The 27,396-nt window shown below is 35.9% G+C and overlaps 1 protein-coding gene across 2 annotated transcripts in view; it reads right to left on the reverse strand.

The window, feature by feature from the left end:
• Malt1 (MALT1 paracaspase) overlaps nt 1-27,396 on the reverse strand; it is a 75,513-nt gene that overhangs the window by 35,942 nt on the left and 12,175 nt on the right. The window contains exons 3-9 of one of the 2 annotated variants that reach the window (XM_021239239.2): nt 13,819-13,940; nt 10,570-10,729; nt 9,541-9,710; nt 8,956-9,052; nt 8,348-8,380; nt 5,629-5,655; nt 3,006-3,038 (exon numbers count right to left, since the gene is read on the reverse strand). In XM_021239239.2, the coding sequence (XP_021094898.2) occupies nt 3,006-3,038; nt 5,629-5,655; nt 8,348-8,380; nt 8,956-9,052; nt 9,541-9,710; nt 10,570-10,729; nt 13,819-13,940 (642 nt within the window). The remainder of the gene's footprint in view (nt 1-3,005; nt 3,039-5,628; nt 5,656-8,347; nt 8,381-8,955; nt 9,053-9,540; nt 9,711-10,569; nt 10,730-13,818; nt 13,941-27,396) is intronic. The other variant, XM_021239240.2, reaches the window with a different exon arrangement.

Raw genomic sequence — 27,396 nt, forward strand, 5'->3', positions numbered from 1 at the left:
GAACGATGGTGGGTAAGTAAATCTTACCTTGCCCAATCTAATTGTGAAGCAGTTCCTGGATGCCAGGAGAACTAGGGTGGATGTAGAATACAGAAGCAGAGGCTGCAGTTGAAATAAGAACTGACACTCATTCCAGGAAATTGGTGTAGAAACGGAAAAGAAGAGTCAGACTTTAGAGACAGGACACAGAAAGGAAGAATAAAATCTGAATTTCAGGAGATAAGAGAGAGAAACAAAGAGAACTTCAAAACAGTATCTATATAAGCAATTCCACGTAATAAATGCAAGAAATTTTTTATAAAAACATTTACTGTCAAAGCCACCCACAGCTTCTTGACCACAAGTCATTTATTGGAAAAAGGAAATGTGGAGCTAGGCATGCACCTGAGTGGTGCAGCATGTGTTAACATGCACGAGGCCTTTAATTTAATCTCCAGCACACACAAAGAAAAAGCCAGTTGATTATGCAAAAGAATAAAACTCTTTAGAAAGATATTTTAACTACATGATCCTAAACATCTTCTAGAACTTAGTGCAGTGTGTTCAAAAACTGTCATAGAATTATAGCATTCATTCCACATCTAATAATTCTAATTATTATGTTATTTGTCCAAAATAAGTTATTATTCCCAAGCATTTAGAAAAGGGCCTGGTAGATATTAAGTGGTATTACATATTTGTTAAATGAAAACTATTTTTGGATATTCATCAACTTTTGAGTATTAGCATCAAATCTGACTGGTTGATTATACATTTGTTACTCTAAAATTTTTAGTTCTAGATTTTTAAATGACTTTCCATGTTCTACAAAATTAGGTCCAAGTTCCTCGGTTTGGCATACAGAGCCATTTGCAGTCTAAGCCTACCTTTCCAGTGGCGATAAGAGACTGCCCTCAAGCAACCAAGATACCCTTGCCCTATGTGGTTTTGTCAGCTCCAACCCTGAACCTGTGGCTTTCTCTGAGAACACGACGTGGTGTGGTACTGCCAGTTGTGGGTCTAAGCCTTAAGTCCTGACAGCTTCCACTTTGGAGATCCAGCAGATAAGTCAAGAAGGAAGAAGAAATAGAGGGAAGGAAGTCTTTAACCATCCTTATTAAGATAGCAGGTATTCAAGCAAAGCCACCTTGGATGTTGCAATCCCAGTCACCAACTGACAGTAACTATGTAAGAGACAATTATCTGCTGAATCCAGCCAACCCACAGAATCATGAGCAATAATAACTGCCTGGAGAGATCACATCCTCTATAATCCCAGTAGTGAGAGGTTGAGGCAGGAAGATCAGGTTTGAGCCTAGACTGGGCAACTCAGAGAGACCCTGTCTCAAAATAGAAGGTTGAAAAAGAAAAAAAAAAACTTGCAGCAGCCACTGAATGCCATGTGAAGTAACAAACTAGTTTTGGTTTTTTCTCCCAGTTTTTATGTTATGTAATGTATTTAAGCCCTTATTTAAATAAAACTTGTTTTCAGAAAAAAAAAGGCTTCAAGTTCAATCTGTAGTACTGAAAGGGTGGGGGTGGGGAGGCCATTGGGGCTACAGCTCAATGGGAAGGCCCTGAATTCAAACCCCAGTACCACAAAAACAAACAAAAAACCCCAACAAACCGAAACAACAAAAAACTCATGTTATATTTGAACTAGTGAGCTTTTAAGTTTTAGAATAATGCTATTCCCCAAAGATAACTACAGTTCAATCCCCACTAGTCCTTCCCTAGGACTCTGCTTCCAGCAATACTGACTTGTCTGTTCCTCAATCACACCATCTAGTACATGCTTCTATTACTACCATACCTTTGCCCTTCTGTCTCAAATACCTACTTGGGTCTCCCAATCTACCCTTGAAAATCTGCACTTGGGCTTTGCCTCTTTAGCCTTCTCTGATTCTCCTAGACAAATCTTATCACTATTTTCTATGAATAATTTCTAGATTCTTTACCTATTTCTACTATGCCATGTGTCATACATCTATTTTTATTACACTTGATTTTAGCCAAAACGCCAAGAAACAATGCACCATCTATTTTTTTTTTTTTTCTTTTTTGGTACTGGGGATCGAACTCGGGTCCCTGCACTTGCGAGGCACACAGCAGAACCACTGAGATAAATCCCCGGCCCACACCATCTATTTTTATTATGGCATGTATCATGTACTGTATTATTCTCTTAATATCTGCTTTCTTAAGATTGCAATGCCCTTAGCTCAGGAATCAAGGTGTATTCTCTTACTTCATAAAGGGTAGCCACATAGATGAACCACTTGATAAATGTTTGGTGAACTTCATGATAAAAGTTGACTATGCAACATGCACATCTTTTTGTTTATGTTTATTTACATGTTGCCAGAACACAAAAATCACTCTACAGAAGGTGACTTGGCCCTAGAAATAGAATTTATAATGTTTTTTTTTTAGTGGTATTGAGGATTGGTCCCAGGGCCTTGATGCATGCCAGGCAAGTGCTCTACAACAGAGCACACCACAGCCTTTTCTTTTTCTTTTTTTTGATTAAGTTTATGGTACACTTCAGGTATACAATACAGTTACAATCATCACTGGGATCTTGTACATTTACATGATGTATCTTGGTTCTTATTTTTTCCCCATTCCCTGCCCTCCCTTCAACCCCTCCACCCTTTCTTGTTTACAAAGACTTTGTTTCTATTTTTCACTTTTCTCATGTTCATAACAGCCTTTTCTAAACGTCTGAGACGGGGTCTTACTAAGTTGCCCAGGTTAGTCTTAAACTTGAGATTCTCCCGCCTCAGCCTCCCCAGTAGCTGGGATTACATGGATGTGCCACCATGTCCAGGTAATTTGTAATCATTTCTAAGCTTCCTCTTTTATAATTTCTTTTACAATTATCAAATATAAAAATTTGGTCCCAATGTTATTCAAATGTTTATAAAAGCAATCAAGTTAAAATAGTTTAAATTCCCTCATAGTCACCATAAAATAGAATTAAATACAATAATTGTATGTAATTATGTACTTTAAACTGTACTCACCCAAAGACTGGTCAGTTGTTTGCTCTTTATTGTCTATACCAAGATAAAAAAGGACAAGATGTTATTATCATGAGATAAATATTTTCAGAGCTAAAGATATAAGAAAAGCAATGAATGAAAACATCATCAGCATCAATAAAATACAGTAGAACAGCAGTTACTAGGGACTGGAAAGGGAAGCAGGTGTGGTGAGAAGGGAGACAACAGCCACTAAAACAGAGGCAAGAAGTAGTTTTAATGTCACCTACCACAACAGGGCAACTATAGTCTCCAAAACTAAACATTCAGAATTGTGAGAAGTGTTTGAAGGTTCCCCAAACATGGAAGCGATAGTATTTGAGATGGTTATGCTAATTACCCCAATATGATCATTACACATTATATACATGTATCAGATTACAACACTGTACTCCATGAATAAGTACAAATATATGTCAATTAAAAATTTAAAAAGAAAAATATATAATACAGATGCTGATAGTTAACTTACAATTTTAAGATTTTCAGAGTTTTAAAAATGAAAACATACAAGGAGAGATAGAATTTGAATCAAGGGGGGATAATAACTTTGGTAACTGACCAAGAGCATGGGGTAATAATCCTTAACATTCTAGTAGCAAGTACAATCTGAAAATAGTGATGATATCCAGAATAATAAGTAGCAGCAGCAGCTGTTGACATTTATGGACACTTTATCCGGCACTACTCTACATTCTATCAAACAGATTTAATTAAACGTCACTCTACCCAAACAGATATGTTATTATTAGTTCTATTATATAAATAAAGACACTGAGGCAGAGAGATTAAGTTATTTGTCCAAAATTGTTAAGTTAGTAATAGCAAATCTGGATTCTAACTTAAGTCTCATTCCAAATTCTACATTTTTAATTTCCTTCTTTTTTTTCCTTTGTGATATTTGGGGTTGAATCCAGGGCCTTCACACTGAGTTACATCTGCAGCCCTTTTCTGAAACAGGATCTCACGGAATCACTAAACTGTCGGGCTTGAACTTGGAATCCTCCTGCCTATGCTTTCACCATTACTATACATAACACAAAATCCCTCGTACCCTCAAGCACCACCAGGAAGAGATGTAGGTAAAGATCAGTCTGTGGTGTGTCCATTACTATAGAGAGGGGAATTCTGTTTGCATGTTTAGTAACAAAAATAGGCTATGGGAGTCTATTATATACATTCCCCACATACCACTTTTTTTGTGAACTCAAATTTTGGCATCTTTGAATCTTAGGAAGTATGGAAAAAGGGGTCAAGAAAATTTTAGAAGGTGGGTATATGCAAAAGTTTTTGTGAAATAACTTCATAATATCTGATAAAGAAGGGCAAGAAATAACTAATTTAGGAAAAGGGATTCTATCTAGACCAAGAGACACAATTACTAGGATGGCTCAACAGTATATAGTTTTGAATGCTTGAATCAAGTCTCACTGAGGCTTTGTATGAATTCCAGGATACTACAGCAAGGAGAATGATATGTTGGTAATGGTGGTTTTCTGTTTTGTCTAATTTACTTATATATAGTCAATACAGTCAAAACAGCATTTACAATAATACATGTTTATTAACCAAACATGAAACTAGGAAAGCTGGGGCTGGAGGTGTAGTTCATGGTAGATCCTAGCATATACAAGGCCCTGGGTTCAATCCTAGAACTGGAAAAAAAAAAAAAGGAAGGAAGAAAAGAAGGAAAGGACAAGAGAAAGAAAGAAAAAGAATCTACAAACTAATTATGGTGCTAAAATAGTAATGAGAAATAGTAGGGCTTTCTACAAATATTAAATAAGTGCCTTGTTAATATATTCTTTTTTTTTTGGTTTTTTGTGTACCGGGGATCGAACTTGGGTCCTTGCGCTTGCACAGCAGGTGGCAAAACCACTGAGCTAAGTCCCTGGCCCTGTTAATATATTCTTATAAAATTTTATTTTCAAATTGATCCACAGGTTCTATCACAGTATTTCAGAATGCCCATAACCTATGTTGAAGTCCTCAGTCTGCACATATTCCTCACTACTGATATTCCTCTTATCTCAGTTAAAGGCTTTCCCTTTAACTTAGCTCGTAAGAAATTTGTTCTAATTACAATTGGCCTGGGCAGTTCTGCATACTTCTGCCAACAGTCAATCTGTTAATGGCCACTAATCAACCAGTGTGCACAGGGCAAGCTATTCTCACTTTGCTTCAGGTGAAGGAACCTACCCAACTACTTCAGATGTATTTATCTGAGCAACAAAGGTTCAGGTCTGACCAGTTCAGAAACATGACCTGTCACTCTTTCACACGTGCTTCCCGTCTTCCAAATTAAAGATCATGCACTTTCCCCTTTAACTTCCTTTGTATGATATAAAAAGTAACACACAATGATAAAAAACACATTGACATTTTATATTGCCTCATGTTGCTTTCTACTTTTATGGTTTTATGATCAAGAATATTTTTGTTTCACTTGCACGAAACTGAAATTCATATAAATAGCAATTTCAACCCTAAATTATAAAGAAAAAGTTACTAGGATTATTATAGCAAAAGAGTGTCTACAGGATCTTTATTGTATTTAACAAGTTAAAAATCTAAAACCAAAACATTTTATGTTTGCATTACTCACCAGAATGGCCAAAATTACTTAATTCATCTAAAATAAAATAAGAGAAAATAGATTAATCTGTCAATTTAGCACAAATAAAATAATAAAAGTCATCTTAAATCATGTAATGTTTCATCAATTTAGAACTTTTTAAATTAAATGAGGGACCGGTGATTTAGCTCAGTGGCACCATGCCTGCCTTGAAAGCACAAGGTCCTGAGTTTGATCCCAGCACACACACAAAAAAATTACATTAAATGAACAAGCCATGCAAATACTGAAAAGGAAAGAACACTGTTGTAAACTTCGTTTAGGACTTCCAAGCTATTGTTGCTTTCATTAAATGATGAAAAGATATTCATTATTTGCTCAAAGTTTGATATTCTAGCCAATTATGGGACAGAAATGGTCAAAAGATAGGTCTGTCTGTAGCCTCAACTATTAACCTGTTAAAACTAATTAATCTCAAGTAATCTTTTTTCTTAAAAACCCCTTTACTTTTAGAACATAAGATTTATAGAACTATTTCAGGAGAGAGTAGAGGGTTTCTGTATATCTTAAGCCTAGTTTCCCTAGTATCTTATGTTTGTATGATATATTTATCACGACTAATGAATTGTTCAAATTCCTTTTTTATGGAGGACTCCATTTAGGATACCACATGCATTACTGTTTCCTTAGGTACCTCTTGATTGTAACAGTTGCTTAGATAGTCCTTGTTTTTCATGACCTTGAATATTTAGAGTAGCAACTGGTCAGGTATTTTGTAGAATGTTCCTTAACTGGGATTTGTCTGATGTTTTCCTCATGGTTATTCATGGTTTCTCAAGGTGTGATGTACTTTAGGAAGGTAGAGTGGTTTCAAATTTAACCTGTATGCCCTATGTTTCTTATCATGCCTAAAGGATAGTTAAATAATCAAAGTAAATGTCACTGACACATAGCTTCTATTTTTTCTTTACAAATTTTATGAAGATAAAAATTAACATTAACAATATATTGCAAAAATTACACTATACATAAAATATTATAAAGGAACTTTATATTCTCACTTACACATGAGAGTCTAAGTGGCATCAACCAATGCAAGGGTTATACATAATTTCTTCCACCTTTGGTATTACTGATCAGACTCACTTCTAGTTACTTAGCTAGGCGTTTTCTTTCACCTGTCATCAATGAGGCTGTTCCATACACTTGTAACACACTTAAATACTTTTGTCATATTCTGCACTCCATCTTGGCTACCCCCTTCTTTTTGCCTAATGATTTTTAAAATTTGTACATGTATATTTGCCATTACAGTTATCATACAGGCTAGTTTCAGGGTTTTCCTGAAACTCTCTGAACTTCACCTATTCAAGCTCATTCCCTGTCCTAAACCAAGACCTTTAATGAAATAGAAAATATTAAATAGAGCGCACTGTGTTCTATAGGTTAAAGAAGGAAATAATGTTAAGACATGGTTCATAATACATGTCTATCTACCTTAAATTTAAAAAAATCTCAGTTTAAGTAGGTTTTTTGAGAAAAAAAGTTGCACCTGGTTTTTCCATCTGAAATTTTTAGATTAACTTTATCACTAGACTTTCATCTGTTTCTGAATAGTTACTTGAAATTATTGTTTAAGGTTTTACCACTCAAAAATAATCAGATGGTGAACTATGCAGGTATACAAGCAGCCTCATATGGATCAATCTGAAGCTAAACAGCAGTGCTCACTTAATTTATTCTTAAGTCTTCAATATTAGGAAATTTAAAAAAACATGCAATTAGGCAAAAAGGAGTAAAGAAAGGAAGACATGGTTGATCAAGATTTCTTCACATGGCTTTCCTCATGCAGAGTTCATAGACTGGGACTGGAGCTCTCTTATGGGACAATTTCTGTTTACAACTATGTATCAGAAATGAAAACAGGAATTGTAGTATTTCAAAGTGATAGCACAGAGATACGAAGGAAAGAAAAACTAGGAAACATAAGATTTAACAGTGTTTTCTTACTCTATCCAAGCAGAGCCTAAGGGTTATGTAAAAGTCTGAAGAGGCAGCAATTGAAAAAATACTTCGCTATCCATAAACCATTTTGCAAACCAATGTGACATCACAGTAACAGAAAGCGATCTAAGTTTAATATTTATCATTTGATCATTATAATTTAAGCACAATGCTTTGGTTAATTAAAAGAAGACAGAAGTTTATGTTGAAATAAATTTTGAGTTTTGTTTACATATTGTGGTAAGGGTAACATGACAATCTATAGCCTATTAGCTTCAAAACAACCTTATCAATATTATTTTCAGAATACTTACTACTTGATAAAACACGTTAATAAAGCTGGCCTGAAACTTTTACAGAAACCATATTTATATTTAAGGGGCATCTTACTAGGTAAAGAATCATCTAAACAAATATCCACGGCTATTTATTTTATAAATTTATGAAGATAAAATTAACTTAAAGAATTAATCATAAATGTTCATTACTCAAAATATGTTGTGCATGAGCTTTGCTTTTATGTGCACTAAAAACTGAACATTAGTTATGGAATGTGTGTCAGTTTAATAGTGTCTGTGGCAATTTATAAAACTTCAAAGACTAAGATTAAACATCCTTCAATCGAAACTGTTTGTTAGAGCTAGTATTTTTTCCATCACTGCACTCAGTAAGATAGAGCACTCCACCAGTCCCCAGAGTAACCAGCATGCAGGAGGCTTGGTCTTGAACCAAAGAATTACACTACCTTCAGTGCACTCCACTGCCTCATCTGTTCTTCCTTGTTTCGGAGAAAACAAATTTGATTATATTATAATTCATGATCTTAGGAAGGGTAGCCATTAAGTGAACAGCAAGATAAGTATCACAGAAATATGCTGGCAAACCAAATACATGCATCAAAATCGTCTACTGCTAACAGCACAATGATAAACATTAAATATAAGTAGAACAAACTCCTAAATCATGTAGTTCATAATGGGGATTGTTGGTTAATAATCATTCTTTCCTTTATGCCTGTGATGGTTGTTTTTTAGACTGTTTTATTAAAAATCTTTTTCACCAAATCAAATTTTTTGTAACCAAAGCCTTGAAGACTATATTTTTGTCACAAATACTTAAAATAAATAACACTCAAAAACAACCAAAGTGATCTAAAAGCAGCTTTTTTCCTTTCTTTTTGCTAGGGTATGAATTTAGTATGCGTTCTCTCAAATTTCTATGCAAACAATATTAACTCCTGATATTAAAGACACAAACAGTATGAGTCAACAAAGTAGAATTTCCTTTGCTTATATATGTCAGTTTATATAGTTTATATATATTGCACTTTGAAGAATAGTGAGTAATGCTTACCTATGATGATTTCTACCTTCATACTGTCTTGACTATCTCGATCATTATATACATGACACCAGTAGGTTCCTTGATGTTCCAAATCCACATAAGGCACCTATATCAGTATCAGAACACATACATATTTCCTCTTCAATTTTAATTTTAATTGCCTTAGAGAAAAATCATCTTCTGTTTAAAATTTTTTCAAAACATAACATTTCAAAAGTTTAGACATTCTTTTTTTTGGTGCCGGGGATCGAACTCAGGACCTTGAGCTTACGAGGCAGGTGCAGTGCCACTGAGCTAAATTCCCGGCCCGAGTTTAGACATTCTTAATCTACTTTCATTACGCTAAATATTAGCAAGCAAATCGTATGATTCCAATATTAGTGAATCTGGTACAATATTATTTGACATTTTAAAATGCTGAATTCTAGCATTTTTGCAAATACCAGAATCAATTTTAAATCACAAGAGGCCTGAAATAAAAATACTGAAAATATTACAACACCCCAAAGAACATAAGTTCAGTGTTCACTGTACATTTTAATCACACTATTTTACATATTAACCCCAGAATATACCCCCAAATGAACTACTTACCATGTATACCTTTTTTGTCTCATGTGTTAGTGGTGATTCATTTTTGAACCACTGGTAGTGAGGAATAGGGCTTCCAATAGCAACACACTGTAAAACCAATGTGCTTCCTGGCATTAGCTTCTGGGACTTTGGTTCAACACAGATTTGCAACTTGGATTCATCCCAATGTTCTTAAATTAAAAGAAAAAATAAAATCTCCAGGTTAAAATAAAAACAAATTTTCCTATAATTAAAAAAATTGATGTGTCCAAGTTTACCCCTCAATCTTTATAATCTTTCATCAAACTGTAGCACTCCCAGAAATATTAAGAGATATTCTGTGGATAAAGAATGCTATGGACAAGTTTATAAAATTCTGAGATAAAGTTAGCAGGCAGGCATATTCAAGAAAACAGAAGTAATGGGGAGAAACTAAGCTTGTGCATGAAGAGAGGTTAACAGGCCATGAAAGCTGGCAGGCTTGAGGAGCTCAGCTGCAGGGACCAGACTGAGAAGGTTCAATGTCACCTTAGGGATTTGCACATGCACACTCACACAGATAAAGACAAAGCTCACAGGATTAAATCTTTTTTATTTTTTTCCAGCACCACGGATTGAACTCAGGACCTTGCACTAGTGAGCCAGGCGTAGTGCCACTGAGCTAAATCCCCGGCTGGATCAAACCTTAATAACTAGAGATACTGTCTTAGGTAAAATACATACATGAAATTTTGGTATTGATTTGATACTCTGAAGTTATTTTATTTTAAAAATTATTATTATTATTTTAAAAATTCTTTTATTGGTACATTTTAGGTATACAATACGCTTACATTTACCATTGGGTGCTTGTACCTGTACATGGTGTATCTTGGTTCTTATTTTTTTCCCCATTACCTGTGTACCCTTCCCTATTTACATAGATTTCGTTTCCATTTTTTTTCTTTTCTCATAATTTTTCCTTTCTCTTCCTACTCTGAAGTTATTTTAAAGTAAACACTTAAAATTAGGTGATCTAACAATCAACATTAAATTTCTTTTGTCACTTACTTTGGAAGGTTTCTGTTACTTCTGTCACTTCACAAACATCTAGCTGTGACCACTGGCTGAATTCAAATGTAGAATTATTATTAACACGACAGACATAGAAGCCAGTATCCTTTACACTCACTGCGTTAAAAATAAGTTCTGATGCATTTCCATATGGAATCTGTGAAAGAATCAACAAGAATATAAGTGAATGATCCACCAAAAACACATCTTATAAAACTTGCTGCACAAAGTGTATATTAGTATGGAGCTTTGAAAGCATGCCTTTAATCTTCCATCCACATTTTAAAATTCTGTTGGTAAAGAAACAGACAATAACATTTGAATCACTTAGAATTGAAGTATTAGAAATTCACAGTCTTTAATAAACCCATTAACCAGGAAGGTACACCATCCCTCAAATACCTTCCAGAAGTTCACAAAAGAAAACCATCTGTTCTGCCATTGAAATAGTTCAATCATTTGGTGTTGAAAGAACCTACACCTGCCACCTTTATGAGTTATGCGGCATACAACACATCACAAACACCAATGGTGTGGAAAGAGCACACAGAATCAGTCCTTGGGGTTACTTTCAGTTCTAACCAAATTATGAGTATATGGTCAAGTTATTTTACCTGGAGACCCAATTTTCTCATCAGTAAATTTCTATAATAGGATAGAGTCCTTAACCAAACCATATCCAGCTTCTTTCAAGGTCTGGTTGGAGAGGGGATAATGAGTGTGTGTAAGTGATGGGAGGGAATAGCCATCCAACATCTCCCAAGCTTTGTGTACTGGGATTTTGTCACCAGTTAGACTTCTTTCCTCTTTGCTGCTCCTAGCAATTTATCAGCCCCACCCAACTTTGGCTCCCTGCCAAGGGGTTTCCTCAAGTACCTCAATATTATATCCTTTTAAGGTAGTGTACTTCAACAAGCTTGCAGCTCTCCATTTCCAAACCCTGAGGAACTGAACTCAACTCTCCCCTCAGGGGCACAAGAAGGGCATTTCACCGAAGATGGGACACCTGGGACAACAGGCTGCACTCGGAGGTGCTTGACAATCGGATCACGTTATCCTGCTTTTCTTACAGTGTGATTAACCAGTCTCTCCTTAAACCTCCTGCAATCCTGCTTCTGTCAGCACTTACTATAGACAGGAATTCTCTCCTCTTCCTATCAGCAAATCACAAATCTATCCATGTCCACATCTATTTATAACTGCCCTTTTCCCTCTAGCTAAGATGGAAGATATATCTTCTAACAAAGGCTACTTGGGCTGAAGAGATGTGGGGATCTATTGAAAGCCCAGACCTGGTATGACGACTGTATTGAACTGCAGGCATCAAATTCAACAGATGCAGAGACTTGGGCTCCCCTCATCTGACTAAGAGAAGGAATTCCTGAGAAACAAGGCTGCCATAAATTCCCTCTTGGAGTGGCTTTTACTCCCAGGAAGAAGACCAGAAAGGAGACTCTTTTCTAAGGAGTTTTATGGCCCTAAAAAGAGGAAAGAACCCAACATCTGCATAAACAAAGATTACCATGAACTGTCCTATCCTCTCCTAGTTCTATAAACCTCTTTGTCTATCCTGAAGAAATCTATTTGATCTTCCCCTAGAAGCTCTTTTTTCTAGTAAGTTAGATATATAAGCCTCAAACTTTATTTTAGCAAGTTACTACACTACTTTTGTAGTGTACTTTTGCAGTGTAGTCATATGAACATACTTCTGTTAATCCATTTCATTTCAGTTAACTCACAGGTCTCCAGGGCTGAATGTAAGAGGTTGAAGGAAAAGCTTTTCCTTCCCAACAATTCCATCCTCTCCAACCTTGCTTCTACAGTTTTCTTCCTGCTTCAGCATCTATTTTTCCCCTTTACTCTATCACTGTCAAAATTATACTCTAATACCTTCTATCTTAAATAAACCAAACAATCCTCTCTTGACCTCACACCCCCTCTCAGCTGTACTCAGGAGCTGGGCACTCTTTTCTTCTTCAAACACTGTTTTATTCTTCTTAGTCTCTTTATTTGTTATTCCCATACCTTTCCTCATTATGTAATTCTCAATGTTGTCTCCTCAGATATCTAAGGAGTTTAACTGATTCATGCGGATGTCTAATAGCCATGTCAAATTTAATATGTCAAAATCAAACTCCTGATTCTTCTCCCTAACTCTATTCCTCTCCAGTATTCTCAACATCTCAGTATAAACAGGTCACAGATGCTCAAGTGAAAAGCCTTGTAGTCACTCTGGATTTCTCTTGCTTCTTTCTCATCCTTCACATCTAATTTGTTGGTTTGGCTACTTCCATCTCTCAGATACATACTGAAGTATGCCTCAAAATCCACCTGCACTGCTGTATCTGAGTCCACACCACAGCTCTTTCTAGTCAAGCACAACCATCAGACACTTGGTCTTCTTGCTATTCTCCACTTCCTTCAAGTACCAAGTTTGTCAAAAATACAATCCTACCATGTTGCCTCCCTGGCTTAGAACCTTTACTGGCTTCTCACTTTCTATCATCACCCTGTTCATTTTCTTCCTAACTCTGAATTCACAGATGTGATCTCATTGTCTTACTTTCTCTCTCTCTCCTCACTGCGGTACAGGATTCTTGAGGGTAGAGACCTTGTGAATCCTTGCTGCATCATTACACCCACCTTACAACAAGGCCTAGCACAAAACAGGTACTCAACCAGTACTTGTATCTCTTCAAACAGACCTACAAACATAAGAGTGGTCTGATAAAACTCAACTTGTTAGGGTTTTAAAATCTATTACAGCTCTTCAAGCGCCTTGCTTAGTATACTAAGTGAGCCTTGAGGTTTGGTTCCCAGCAAAAACGAATGGCTAAATTTTGATATAATACAGTCATGTGGAACTCTTAAAATAATTGCATTGCATTAGCATTCCATGTAGTTCTGAAAATCTTTTAGCTAAAAATTTTAGTTGGAACATAATCTGCTGAAAAGAATTGTGTAGAAATGTTACAGTGTACCAGTGATGGCTCCTATTTAACATTATTGACCTCGTAATCCCTACTTTCCACAATTTTTAGAGTGGAAAATTGATTTCATATTGTTTACATTTTTTTGTATGACAATTTTGGACTCAGGTTACCAAAACAACTATTGAATACTTTAGTAATAACACAACAATGTCTATTATACTCCTTAACTCAGTTCCTAAAATCACATTTAGGAAAATAATTTCCTAGCTTTCTCTCTTCTTATATCAGAAGAATTAAAGGACATTAAAATTACCTCTTTATTCATTTTGAACCACTGGTATTGTACAAAAGGATGTCCAGTTGCCCGGCAACATAGTTTCACAAACTGTCCAGCCAAGACTGCCTTTGACTCTGGGTTTAGAGTGATCTTTATCCCTTAAAAAAAAGTTAAATAAAGTCATAGAGTGAGTTTTCTTTTATTTATAAATCTGAAACAAAAATAAAATATTTTAGAAATAACCTGCATAATAATCTTTGTCACAAATCACCCACTTACAGCTCCTTCTGCCTCAGTATATGAGTTTGTAAGGCTTTGGAACTGGAAGGAAAGAAACTTACCTGCAAAAGACTTTGATCTACTCTACTCCAGCATGACTTGGGGAGAAATTATTTGCCATATTTCTTTGATTCTTAGAGATACTTTCCCTCCACATTCTATCACTTCTCAAATCACCGTGTACTTCATAACAGATGGCTCCAAGCAGTAGTCATATCTCAAGGCTAGATCACATAAACACCTGGTCATAAACACTAATTTGGTTGGTACTTCAACTGAGGTATGTGCACTAATTGTAATATAAGCATTAAATTTAATGCCTATTATGGTCTGAATCTGTTGCCCAAAATTCAAGTGTTGCCAATTCAATCCTCAATATAGCAGCGTTGGGAGGAGTTTAAGTCATGGGGGTTCTGTCTTCATAAATACATCAATGCCATTATAAAAAGTGCTCATGGGGTTACTTTCTTCTCCTTTTCTCTTATGAAATGACAGAATGTTCATCCCTGCTTGACCCGCCACCTTGGCACCACATGAGGATGCAGCAACAAAGTCCTCTTCACATATCAGTGTCTTGAGACTGGGCTCCCCAGCCTCTAGCACTACAAGAAATACATTTTTGTTCTTTATAAATTATCCTGTCTGAGGCATTCCACTATAGCAGCAGAAAACAGATAAAGACAATGTCATTGAAATGCCATCAAATGATTGTATTAAGATTTAGTATTGAAATAAAACCTATTCTGGAAGCAGAAGAGACACAGAAAGTAGAATATTAATTTGATACTTGTGACACAAATACTTCTCATTTAAGGAATGAATACCATCATCAAAACTTGGAAAACTTTTGAGAAGAGCTTGTAAGACAATCCTGTGTCAATAATAGAACCATCCTGGGCTGGGGATTTAGCTCAGTGGATCTGCCACCTGCTTTGCAAGCACAAAGTCCTGAGTTTGATCCCCAGTACCAAAACAAACAAACAAACAAACAAACAAACAAAAAATAGAACCATCCTAACCCCAACTTCTCCCTCAATCTCACCCTGAGGAGGATACTCAGGCAGCTCTGTGGAGAGGCCAAAGTGGTAAAAAGACTTTTAGGCCTGCTGTCAACAGACAGAGAGGAAATGAGGTCTCTTGAGAACAGCTGTGTGAGTGAGCCATCAGAAAAGAGGGTATTCCAGCTCCAGCCAAACCTTCAGATGACGGGAGCCTTGGCCAACAGTTTGACTGCCACCTCATGAGAGATCCTAACCTGAATTCCTAGGATCAGAACTCATGTGATAATAAATGGCTGTTGTTTTACCAATAACAAATGCTGGCGGGGCTGTGGGGAAAGAGGAACCCTGCTCCACTGCTGGTGGGAGTGTAGACTGGTGCAACCACTGTGGAAATCAGTATGGAGATACCTCAAAGGACTAGGACTAGAAGTCCCATTTGACCCCGCTATTCCCCTGCTGGGGATCTTCCCCAAAGAATTAAAAGAATCATACCACAGTGATAGATGTGCACCCATGTTCATAGCAGCACAGTTTGTAATAGCTAAAACTTGGAAACAGCCCAAATGCCCATCAACTGGAGACTGGATAAAGAAAATGTTTTTTTTTTTATAAAATGGAGTACTACTCAGTCATAAAAAGTGAGAAATTAGAGACATTTATAGCTAAATGGATGCACATTGAGGCCATCCTCTTAAGTGAAATAAATAGGACACACATGTATAAAATACCGAATAGTTTCTCTGGTGTGAGAAACTGAAAGTGTAAATAAGGACTAAAAGGTGTAATAGATCATGTGAAATAGGAAAAAAAGGGGCAAAGGGGAAGGGGAAGTGAGAGGGGTAGGGGAAAGGAAAGAAGGGAAAGGAATTAATATGAGAAAATGGAAAAATGGAAACAAAGTCTTTGTAAATAGGGAAGAATGGAGGGGGTAAAGGGAGGGCAGGGGAAGGGGGAAAAATAAGAACCAAGAGAGATTATGTAAAGGTGCAAATTTCCAATGATGAATGTCATTACGTTGTATACCTAAAATGTACCAATGATTAGAATGAATAATCGATAATGTAAAATAGGAAGAAAAGGTCCAAAGGGGTAGGGGTAGTGGGAGGGGCAGGGGAAAGGAAAGAAGGGAAAGGAAAAATTATGAGAAGTGGAAAAAATGTAAACAAAGTCTTTGCAAATAGGGAAGGGTGGAGGGGGTGAAGGGAGGGCTAGAAATGGGGAAAAAATAAGAACCAAGATGCATCATGTAAAAGTACAAGTTCCCAATGAGAGATGTAAATGTGTTGTATACCTAAAATGTACCAATAAAAGAATTTTTTTAAAAAAGTTGAACTCATAAAAAAAAAAAAATGGCTGGTTTTTTTTTTCCCCCCCAAGAATATTTGCTAATTTTATTAAGGACTGAGATTTTGTTGCCATCACACTTATATTTCTAAAACTTATAACATGCATACAATAAAATGAATAAAAAATAGATTAAGGAAATGTGTTGAACAAAGGCAAGAAGCCTTTTGTAGCTTTCCTGATCTGTATGAAAATGGCTGTTGTTTTAAGCTTTTGGCTTCGGGGTAATTTATTATGCAGCAACAGATAAATGGCATTAAAAAAAAACGAGTTAGAAAATTTGCCAAGTTTATAATACATGAAACTGAGCCGGTTTTCAGGAAGAAGGAAAGATCATTAAAATTTAATTTTCCATCCCTACTTCTGTTTTCTTTCCTTACCTCATAATAGTGTCTTTTCCTCTACAACCTACCAGTTGGAAGGAACAAGATTATAAGTAGTGAGGACAGAGTATAAATAAAAGCAATCTTAATACATTAAAGGTATTACACTTTCTATAAAAGTATAAAGTAGAATATGTATGATGTCCATAACAGAAAGATACCAAATTTTAAAAAATTTAAATGAGTATATATATTTATTGCATCCCCAGCACATTTAAGTATCCGGAGAAGCCCTAGAAAATCTTTAGTAAATGAAGTAGAAATTCTCAAAAAAAAAAAAAAAAATTAAAACTTTTGAGAAGGGACAGTCTTGTGTTCATTAATCCTTTATGTTGAGGCCAACTTAGGTCAGGATAGATGAAGTTAAGAAGTTTTTTAAATTTTGTGACAAAGTTGTTTTTTTTTGGTACCAGAGATCGAACTCAGGACGTTGCGCTTGCAAAGCAGGTGGGGAAACCACCATATCCCTGGCCCTGTGGCACATACTGATAGGAAAGTTGAAAAATGAGGTCACCAAATTTATAGCACTACATTATAATGTCCCCATACTTATTACTCATCTAGCTGGGTAGTCTTATGTATTACTTTAAGATACAAAGATTCTGATTTTCCAAGTTTAGGTGTGATAAGAGATGAAAAGAATTGTAATAATGACAAAAATGTCCAAGTATATAAATCTGAAAAATATAGTTTTTGGTTTTTTTGGTACCGGGGATCAAACTCGGGTCCTTGCACTTGCACAGCAGGCAGTGAAACCACTGAGCTAAATCCCTGGCCCTGAAAAATATAGTTTTAATTGGCTTTAAATTTGTATATCCTATAATGATCTGAAACTTTACCTGCCTCCAGTCCCTCCTGACATAAAACTAACTCCTCTGATGGTCCCTGCATGTTTCCCATGTCAGGAAAGGTCAACAAGTCTTGCAGCCTACCACTATCTGGTCAGTTACTCAGGACAAAAACTTAAGTTGTGATCCCTGAATGCCTCTACCTCCTTCTTCATTTTACATGTGTAATTTATCTGTAAGTCCTGTCCACTAAGCTTTTCCATGTGTCACCACCTTTAGGGCCAAGATCTTAATCCAAGCTACCATCAGTTCTAGAATGTGTACTGTTAAGGCATGTTCATTTGTTTCTTTGATTCCAACCACTAGCTTAAATGTATCTTTAAAACAAAAATTAAATTTGTATCACTCCTGTGATTAAAACCCTTGTATGCCTGCCCTCTGTACTTGGAATACATCCAGTTCTTTACCATGACCACAACACCCCACATAAGCTGAGCTCTCCTCATACCCTTGTGTTCTCCTCCTTGTCCACCATGCTCCAGCCATAAGGATCCTCTCTCCTTTCATAAGCCAAGCAACCTTCTGCCTTTCTATTTGCCAATCCTCTGCTAGGCACCCCACCTGAATGCCCCAGGTTTCATGGCAAGCTTTTTCCTTTCTAATCATTCAGGTCTCTTACTAAAATATCATCACTAGCTTCTCTAGGAAACATCTCAAAATTAGCTACTCCCCTCATCACAGTTCTCTATTACTTTTAGCCTGCTTTGTGTCCTTTGCTGCACAAATCATTATCTGAAATCCACCCCCACTTTTTTTGGTAACAGGGATTGAACTTGGGACCTTGTGCTTGCAAGGCAGGTAGTGGAACCACTGAGCTAAATCCCCGGACCTGAAATCACCTTTCATACTGCCTGTCTTACCTACTAAAATAGAAGCTCTGTGAGAGTAAGGACCATGTCTGCTCAGAACCAACACTGAGAACAGTACCTGGTATATGGTGATACAGTACATGTTTAACATGCAGCTATTAAATGAAGACATGTAATAAAAATTAGTATAGCCACAATTTACTGTTTTATATCCATGAGGCATTTTTCTCTCTAACCTTCAAAATAATCATATAAGGCAGATATGAATTAAATCTACATTACAACAGAAAAATAATTTGCAGAAGGTCACTTATAATAGCTTAAGTAAATTATTTAACCTCTCTCCTCTTTAGGATTAATCTTTTTCCCATTGTAAACATGGCAGAACCAGGATGCAAACTTAGGTTTTTTTGACTTTAAAAACTAGGATTCTTTTTTTTTTCTCCACCATCAAGTTTATTGGTACATTTTAGGTATAAAATATATTTACATACATCATTTGGATCTTGTACCATTACATGAGTATCTTGGGTCTTATTTTTTTCTACCCTTCCCCTGCCCTCCCCTCACCCCCTCCAGCCCTCCCCACTTGCAAAGATCCTGTTTCCATTTTTTTCCCTTTTTCATATATTTTTTCCCCTCTTTCCTCCCCCCCCCAGAGATCTTTACTTCCTATTAGACAATATCAGTTACACATTTTTAAAATTAAAATATCAAGACCTAGGAGACATTACCACAGATTTTACAGAATTTAAAAGGATATAGAAAGCATATTTCAAAAAACTGTTTTGAAATAAATTTGACAGCTTCTAAGAAGTAACTTGGAAGACAAATTAATGAAACTAACTCTGGAAGAAACATAAAATTTGAATAGCACCTATTAAAGAAAGTATATTCCTAGCTTGAAAACCTACCTATATGACAACAACAGGCTCATATACATTTTATCTGATGAATTATACCAAACATTTAAAGCCGAAAAAAGAAGGAACACTTCTCCCCTCATTTTAGGAAATCAACATTGTGCTAATCCTAAAACTGGATAAAGATAATAGAAGAAAAAAGTATGAACATAGATAGAAATTTGTTTAACAAAGCAAACTATTAGAAGTCAGATCTGGCAGGATGTAGAAAGTGGTTTTGTTATAGGGATGGCAGTGTTGGTTCAGCTTTGGAAGATCCACCCCCAAAAGTCATCATTTTAACAGAGGAAAGGAGAAAGCCATATGATCATGTCACTAGTTGGAGAAAAAGTATTGGACTAAATTCCACAGCTGTTCATGGTAAAAGCTATCAGGAGACTAGAAGTAGAACAGAACCTTCTCAACAGTTTAAAGACATGTACTCCACACTTCCAGTGAAAACGCCTTATATGAATGGAGAAGATACAATGCTTTCTCCTTAAGGTGGGGAACAAGGGCAGATATGCTTACTCTTCATCTGACCATTAAACTTTGAAACCTAGACCCAACCAAAATAGTCTGGCAATAAAATGACACAATTAGGATAGGATTGGCAAGGTAGAAGCAAAATTTTAATATGTAGATGAAATGATCATATACAAAGAAGATACTAAGAAATCTCTAGGAGCCCCTAGAACTTATATTTGAAGTTAGCAGAATTAGAAAACACAAAGTATGTATAAAAATTCAGGTCTGTGTATACTTGCTATAAATGAAGAATTGGATATTGAAATTTAAAAGTTACGTAGGAGTACAAAGGACCTAGAAAAGTTAAAAAAAAAGTGTTGGAAGACGTTTAGTACCTAATTTTAAGACTTCTTCTAAAGCTACAGTAATCAAGGCAGTGTTGGTGGAAGGAAAGACATATAGATCATTGGAATAAAACAGAGAATCTAGAAATAGAATCACACATATATGGTCCACTGAGTTTTGAAAGATTATTTAACAGTAGCATTTTATAGAATATAAACTCAATTCAAGAGCAGAGGAAAAGATAGTGTTTTCAGCAAACGGCACTAGAACACCTGGTATCCATATATAAAAAATTAACCTCAACCCTTTATTTCCATACATGAAAATAACTTGAAGGGATCTATAAACCTAAATATGAAAGCCTAAAAGTATAAAACTTTAAGAAGAAATTATAAGGGAAAATGTTTATGAATTTAGGGTAGGCAAGAACTACCTAGGATACAAAAAACATAATGTATAAAAGAAAAAAATTGATAAATGAGATTCCATCAAAATTTAGAACTTTAAATGACATCATTAAGAAAATGAAAAGTACTCCTTAAACAGACCATATTTACAATGCATAGAACCTATGACCAGAACATATAAAGAACTCTTATAGCTCATTAATAGACAACCCAATTAAAAAGTAGACATAAGAAGATGATAGCCAGTACAGCACAAGGAAAGGTGTGCAACTCTAGAATCAGAAAAATACTAATCAGTACAATAACAAGGTTGAATTATACACTCATTAGGGAAATGAAGTTAAAAGTTTTAAAAGCCTTGTCATGACTTTTTCTTTTTGTTGGATTCTCCCCCTTTGTGTTTAGTCATGCCCAATGGATTCATTCTGCTGGGCTTTCTGGGGTTGTGATCCTCATTATCTTTTCCTAGGGTATTGTCTAAAAGTTTTTGGAGTGCCGGTTTGGTATTCATGAAGTTCCTGAGGTGCTCTTTATCATGAAATTATCTTATTTCTCCATCAATTTTGAAAGACAGTTTTGCAGGGTACATTCATCTGGGTTGGAGGCTGTTTTCCTTTAGGGCTTGAAATACATCACTCTAAGCTCTTCTTGCCTTGAGGGTTTGCATTGAGAAGTCTGCTGTGATTCTGATGGGCTTTCCTTTGTATGTGATTTGTTTCTTTTCTCTCACTGCTTGTAGAATGTTGTTCTTCTGTTGGATTTCTGGAATCCTAACTATTATATGCCTATGTGTAGATTTTTTTTTGATCAAGGCTAGCTGGAGTCCTATATGCCTCACTTATCTGTATGTCAAGTTCTTTTCCCCTGCTTGGGAAGTTTTCAGCCATCACTTCTGTGAACAGCTTTTTTAAGTCATCTGTACTCTCTCCTATTTCTTCACTGACTTTAATAAGTCTTATGTTATTCTTCTTTGCATCATCTAGCAGCTGCTGTATTGATTTCTCATGTTCCCTTACAATTTTAAAGCAATTTTTCTTTTCCTGGTCACTAATTGCAATCTTATCTTCTATATGTGAAATTCTATCCTCACATTGGTTCATTCTGCTGTGCAGACTTTCAATGGAAATCTCCTGGAAATCTGTTTGCATCTGTTTTATGGATTCCATTTGTTTCCTATGTTGGGATTCCATCATGTTCCTCAGATCCTCTATTTTTTTATCTATATCTTCTTTAGATTTATTAATCATGTCTTGCACTATGAGCACAATCTTTGCTGATATATGAGTAATCATTTCTGATTTCATTTTTCCCAGATCCTCTTTTATTGCTAGTTCAGAGAGTCCAGGTAGTTGAGTATCAGATTGTTCCATCTTGTTTCCCTTTAGGGTTGCTGTAGGTGATCTGGAAGTCTGTTTTTGAGGCTTGTTTACGTGTCTTCTCATTTTCATGGGGGGCGGGGTGCTTCTGGTGCCCAAGTGGCTCACCTTCTCTGCCCTAGGAGTGTGAAATGGTGGTGGTGGGGGAGCTTCCTTCTGGGTGCTGGGACTGGCTCACCTTCTCTGCCCCAGGAGCGTGGAATGGCAGCAAAAACTAGGATTCTGGTATCCCAGTGATTCTTAGAGTAACCTCCATTGTAATCCCATTTTCTACCACAGTAAGTCTACTTACTGAAGGAAGTATGTCAGGCCAAGAACAATTTTGCACTGTACACTGTTCACAAATTTACCATGCAAATATTCTCTGCCATTATACAAAGAGACAAGAATTACAGAGATTTAAAGGCTTTCTCCCTAGAGACTCTCACAATGAAATGAATGACTTTATTGGAAGATCATGTGGCCAAGATGTTCTAAAAGGTATGCTTCCCTTGTGATGGACACAAGACTAATGGCTTCTAATGTATATTCTAACTTATTTTATAAGTAGATCCTATATCAACAACTTTAGCAATCCAGTCTTCAATAAACAAATATATACATTTATTACTTGTTGCTTCAGACTGAGAATTTAAAGGCAAAATGTGATTTGGAAACTCCCTTTGGTGAGAAGTTGCAACACCTCTAATTTTAACCATGTTTTCTTTCTCCTATATATCCTTGAGTGACGGAACCATAGTCAACCCTTAGCCACTCGTAAGCAGTCCACACTAGTCAGGAGGTGCTGAACAAACATAAGGAAAAATGTGGTACAGTGCTATGTACCAATGCATACAAATTAAAGTTTTATTTCTAACAATGAAAGCATAGCTTCCTGTCAAACAAGCATATTTTCAGATAACATCTGCAAAGAAATCAAGAGAAGTTACTTGATTTCCTGTAAGTCTGAGAGAATATAATTAGGTATGATGGAACTAAGGACTGTGCTGTCAACACACACATACATACACGTGCGCATGCACATAGATACCTGACATTAAGGAATAAAATTTAAGACAGTATTGGAATTACAAGATAAGGTAAATTCGGATGCTTCTTGATTTGACAAAAGGATTCATCACAGGTTCCCTTTGAGTTATTCTCACAATGTACTTAAATATTGATGTAATTCAAATACCTTTTCCAAAAACAGATCTACTGAATATATTGAAGTGCTTCTACTTAAAGAGGCACTTTTTTCCATTGGCTTCCATTTATAATGCTCCTCTCAGTTATTCTGAGCTCTCACTGAAAAGTACTTATGTGTCCTACAGTATTCTAGGATAACCTTCCTTTTCTTCCAACACTTTCCCTCCCATTATACAACCAAAGTATGTCCATGTGTATCTCTTACAAGTCAATTTGTTTGCATCCACTGTGGCTACATCTAATGTCCCACGTCACAACCCGTCCTGCTACACTGCCTAAGACTGAACACTCCACACCCAGACACATTCAGGCCTCATTTACTGCTATTTGTACTTCTTCCTTGTTGCTATTCCCATCCATACCATCATTTTCTATTTTTCACATCTTAGTATTTTCTTTTCAGGAAAAATTATCAATTTTCTAATGTCCACAAAACAAGAAAAGCCCCTTATAAATAAGATTGTATTTGAGTACTTTTTAGCTAGTCAACAAAAAACCCCTCCAAATATATTAGTCAAAGAGGCAGCTGACTTAATAATCTATAACTCAGTTTCTCAGACAATCTAGAAATTTTCTAGCATTTTTTTGTCTTCCTGTGACTGAGCCCAGGACCCTGAGTGGTTGGAACTACAGGAGTCCACCACCATACCTGGCCAGACCTGGCTTTTAATCCTAATTTTGTCATTAACTGTGACTTTGGCTAAATGATAACTTCTGGAAAAGTTCATTTTCCACATAAAGATTTGCTAGTAAAATGTAAATGTTCACAATTCACAAAAGAGTGAACATAAAATATGAAGTAAAGGTATACTGGAAACTAAAGAATAATGTTTCATAGTCTTTTCACTTAGAAATAGTAAAAGTAATAAAAATTGGTATTAGAAGCATAACATTGAGTATGCTACCCAGGATTTGAAAGAAACATGAAATAAAGAAAGAGGTGGTGCAGGCCAGGGATTTAGCTCAGTGGTTCCGGCACCTGCCTCCCAAGCGCAAGGTCCCAAGTTTGATCCCCGGTACAAAAAAAAAAAAAGAGGTAGGGCAAATGGAAAAGATGCCACTGAACCACATAACCTTATCATAGTCATTTGATGAGTACCCTCAATGAAGCAATTTTTGTATGAACACTGAAATAACAGGACACTCACAAAACGGAGGCTGGAAAGAAATTTAGGATTCATCCTAATGAAACTCACATGCATTTAAATACCTTTAAATATCACCCATTTTCTAGCCTCTGCTTTGCCAATTCCAGGTAAAGGCATTACTTTTTAACTGTTTCATGATCTATATAAAATTGGGCATACAATTGCACTTAAAAAAATCTTTTCACCTAAAACAAAGAAACAAAAACATCTTGAATTGCACTTGTAATTTTACATACATTTGCCAAGAATATAGATGCCAATATTGGTGGTCTTGGGATCAGTCTTTGAAGCTTAAATAAAATAATAAGAGATGACCAAGGGGAACGCAAATAGGGAAACTTATCAGTGCTGCAAAATGAGGATGGGTATCAGTCACACATTAAAAACTAGAAGGAATTTCTCTAAGATACAATTTAAGAGTGATGAGACTGAGCACAAGCTGGCCAGACCATGTACTATGGAAAAGTCCAATGAAAAAGAATGCAGAAAAGGAAAACTTCGGGCTTATGGGTTTCTTTAGAACATGTACCATATTAGGTCTCAGAGCCTAACTTATTTTCATCTAAGGCTTCATATTCAGTGATCACTGAACCTGGCTCCTTCACAGGAATTGTTTAGAGGTAAGAGAATGCTCACTGTCTGAGCTACTTCTGAGCTACCAAAACAAATACTGTATATATGGAAACCTTGGCTGGGCATGGTGGTGCCCTCTGTAATCCTGGGACTCTGGGACGGTGAGGTACGAGGATCACAAGTTAGAGTTCAGCACAGGTAGTGAGACTTTCTCTCAAAATAAAAAAATATAAAAAAGGGGTGGGGATATAACTCAGTGTAAAGGTCCTGCATTCAATCCCCAGAATTTGGGGGTGGCGGTGGGGGCTTAGATTCTTAAAAGACAGAGAGCTCCATAGGGCAATTACCTTTTAGTGCTATACCTAGCTATTGTTCCACAACAACTGGAACGGATTATGATGGCAAAATATAAGAAAGTTGTTTCATTAGTCAGAGTAAGTCTATAGTTTCCCTTCTCCTTGCATTTGAACCTCAAAAGCCAGTTCCCCATTCTCTGCAGAACTCATTTTACTAATCTTAAGCAGACGTCTCTTTGTAAAGACAATCAAAGCAAATCCACTAGATTTTCTGTGGAATAAGAACTAATGTCCTTCTATGAAATGGCATTAAATACAAAATAGAGAACATCAGAATATCTCTATTTTATCTTTTCACTAAGATTCAAGAATACAGAGGGCTGGGGATGTAGCTCAGTGGTGTCACACATGCTTGACAAGCACAAGGTCCTGAGTTCAATCCCTGACATGGGAAAAAAAAAAAGAATACAGTATACTAAAAAGGAAAAAACTGGAAATCAAATAAACTTACTTTATATATATTTGTTTTTACAATTGTCCTGGATGTGATGTTTCTTCCCTGCTAAACTATGACATTTCAACAGTCAGAAACTATTCATTTATCTTTGAATTCACAATGAAGTGTGACCACTGGGGGTGGGGGTCTCCGGACAGATCACTGACCACACCAAGTAGGAGCAAAATCAGCTTTATTGACAGTAGCTTCAAGGGATTAAAATCTTCTCAAAAGTGTCAAACAGAAGCTAATACCCTTATGCTTCTATGAGAGGGGGAAACAGCCATCAGTTTAAACATAATTACATAAGCAAAGGGGCAATGAAGGAGAAGGAGGTTTGGCAGAGCTTTCTGAGACCGCCTTGCTCTAGTGAGTCTGTATTACAGTAGTGACTATAGTTACAATATATCTTTCTCAGTAAGCATAGTTACACACTTAACCCATAGTTGCCCATTTTTACACCAGGAGACATTTTTTACCCTCAACAACACTTAATGCTTGGGTAGCAAAGATACTGGAGTACAGTATGTTTACTGAGTGACTGAACAAAATCACAAAATAAGTTGATTCTGTCAGAACTTTCATTCCTAATTGTGATAGTTTTACTTTTAATATCATTATTGAAAGATTAAATTTATCTATAATTCTTGTATTTCCTTATTGTAATACTTAGAAATAGATTAAGTTTTAGATTATCCATATAAGATATACATCTATTACACTAACAATAAATTACTTCTAAGAAGGGATCTTTACTAGATCCTAAAATATTTTTTTAAATGAAAATATCATTCAAGTAACAATCAAGTCTTATGGATACTAGATGGCTAATATAACATAAAACTTTACAAAAACAGTGCTTAAGTGGTTATGTATAAGCTGTTTTCATTTTCCTCTTCTCCCTTCAAATGTACAAAAAAGTCCTATGGTATGATCTTGACAAAGTCTGCTGGCCACATATCAGAACAACCTGTAAAGGTGAACACTAACAGGAAAGTGCTAATCCTATTATCTGGAGAAAAACACAGAGAGCAAAGAGGAGTTTTCTAAAGTAGATTATTGATGTTTACGAGGGTGATTTTCTTAATTTCTGGCTTATCAAAAAACAAAATATAAATATTGTTTAAAAATCTTAAATTTTCACACATAAATGAATATATGATTCAATTTCAGTCAAGCATAGTTTCACATATGGGAAACTAAAAATTGGGAACCCTAGACCTCAAGCACCAGTGACCACACAACAAATTTTAAGAGAGATTGTCTAGAAACAATTGCACACCATTACTTCATGTAACTCCTACAACTCTGTGAAACAGTAGAGAACACTCCACTTATTTTAGAGTTGGCAACTAATGATCAGAGTAATTAAGTATACTTCCTAAAAAAGACAATGAGATACAAAAATTATATTTATTTCCCAGTAAGGCTTCTTATGTTTTCAGAGGCTTTGGTGTTCAATAAAGTATGAGAACTTAGTAGCAAAGTTATACTCTGGACTAGTGGATTTTCATCCTCACAATTACTGGGCACTTACTATGTGAGGCACTAGGAATTTAAAAATTAATAAATACCACTTTAAGTTTACTGTTTTGTGACACACTATAGTTGCACATGAGGGCATCTTCATTAGCAGCTATTCCTGGCGCACAACTCTTGGTATGAAGAGGCACTGACAAAAGCCAAGTATTCAATACAGAGTATATACTGAAGAAAACATTTATAGGAGGTCTATTTTACCAACTACATTA

Source organism: Heterocephalus glaber, unplaced genomic scaffold (genome assembly GCF_053883595.1).
Source record: "Heterocephalus glaber isolate CG9 unplaced genomic scaffold, H.glaber_assembly_v1.0 deba00000331, whole genome shotgun sequence".
In the NCBI taxonomy this organism is placed as follows: Eukaryota; Metazoa; Chordata; class Mammalia; order Rodentia; family Bathyergidae; genus Heterocephalus; species Heterocephalus glaber.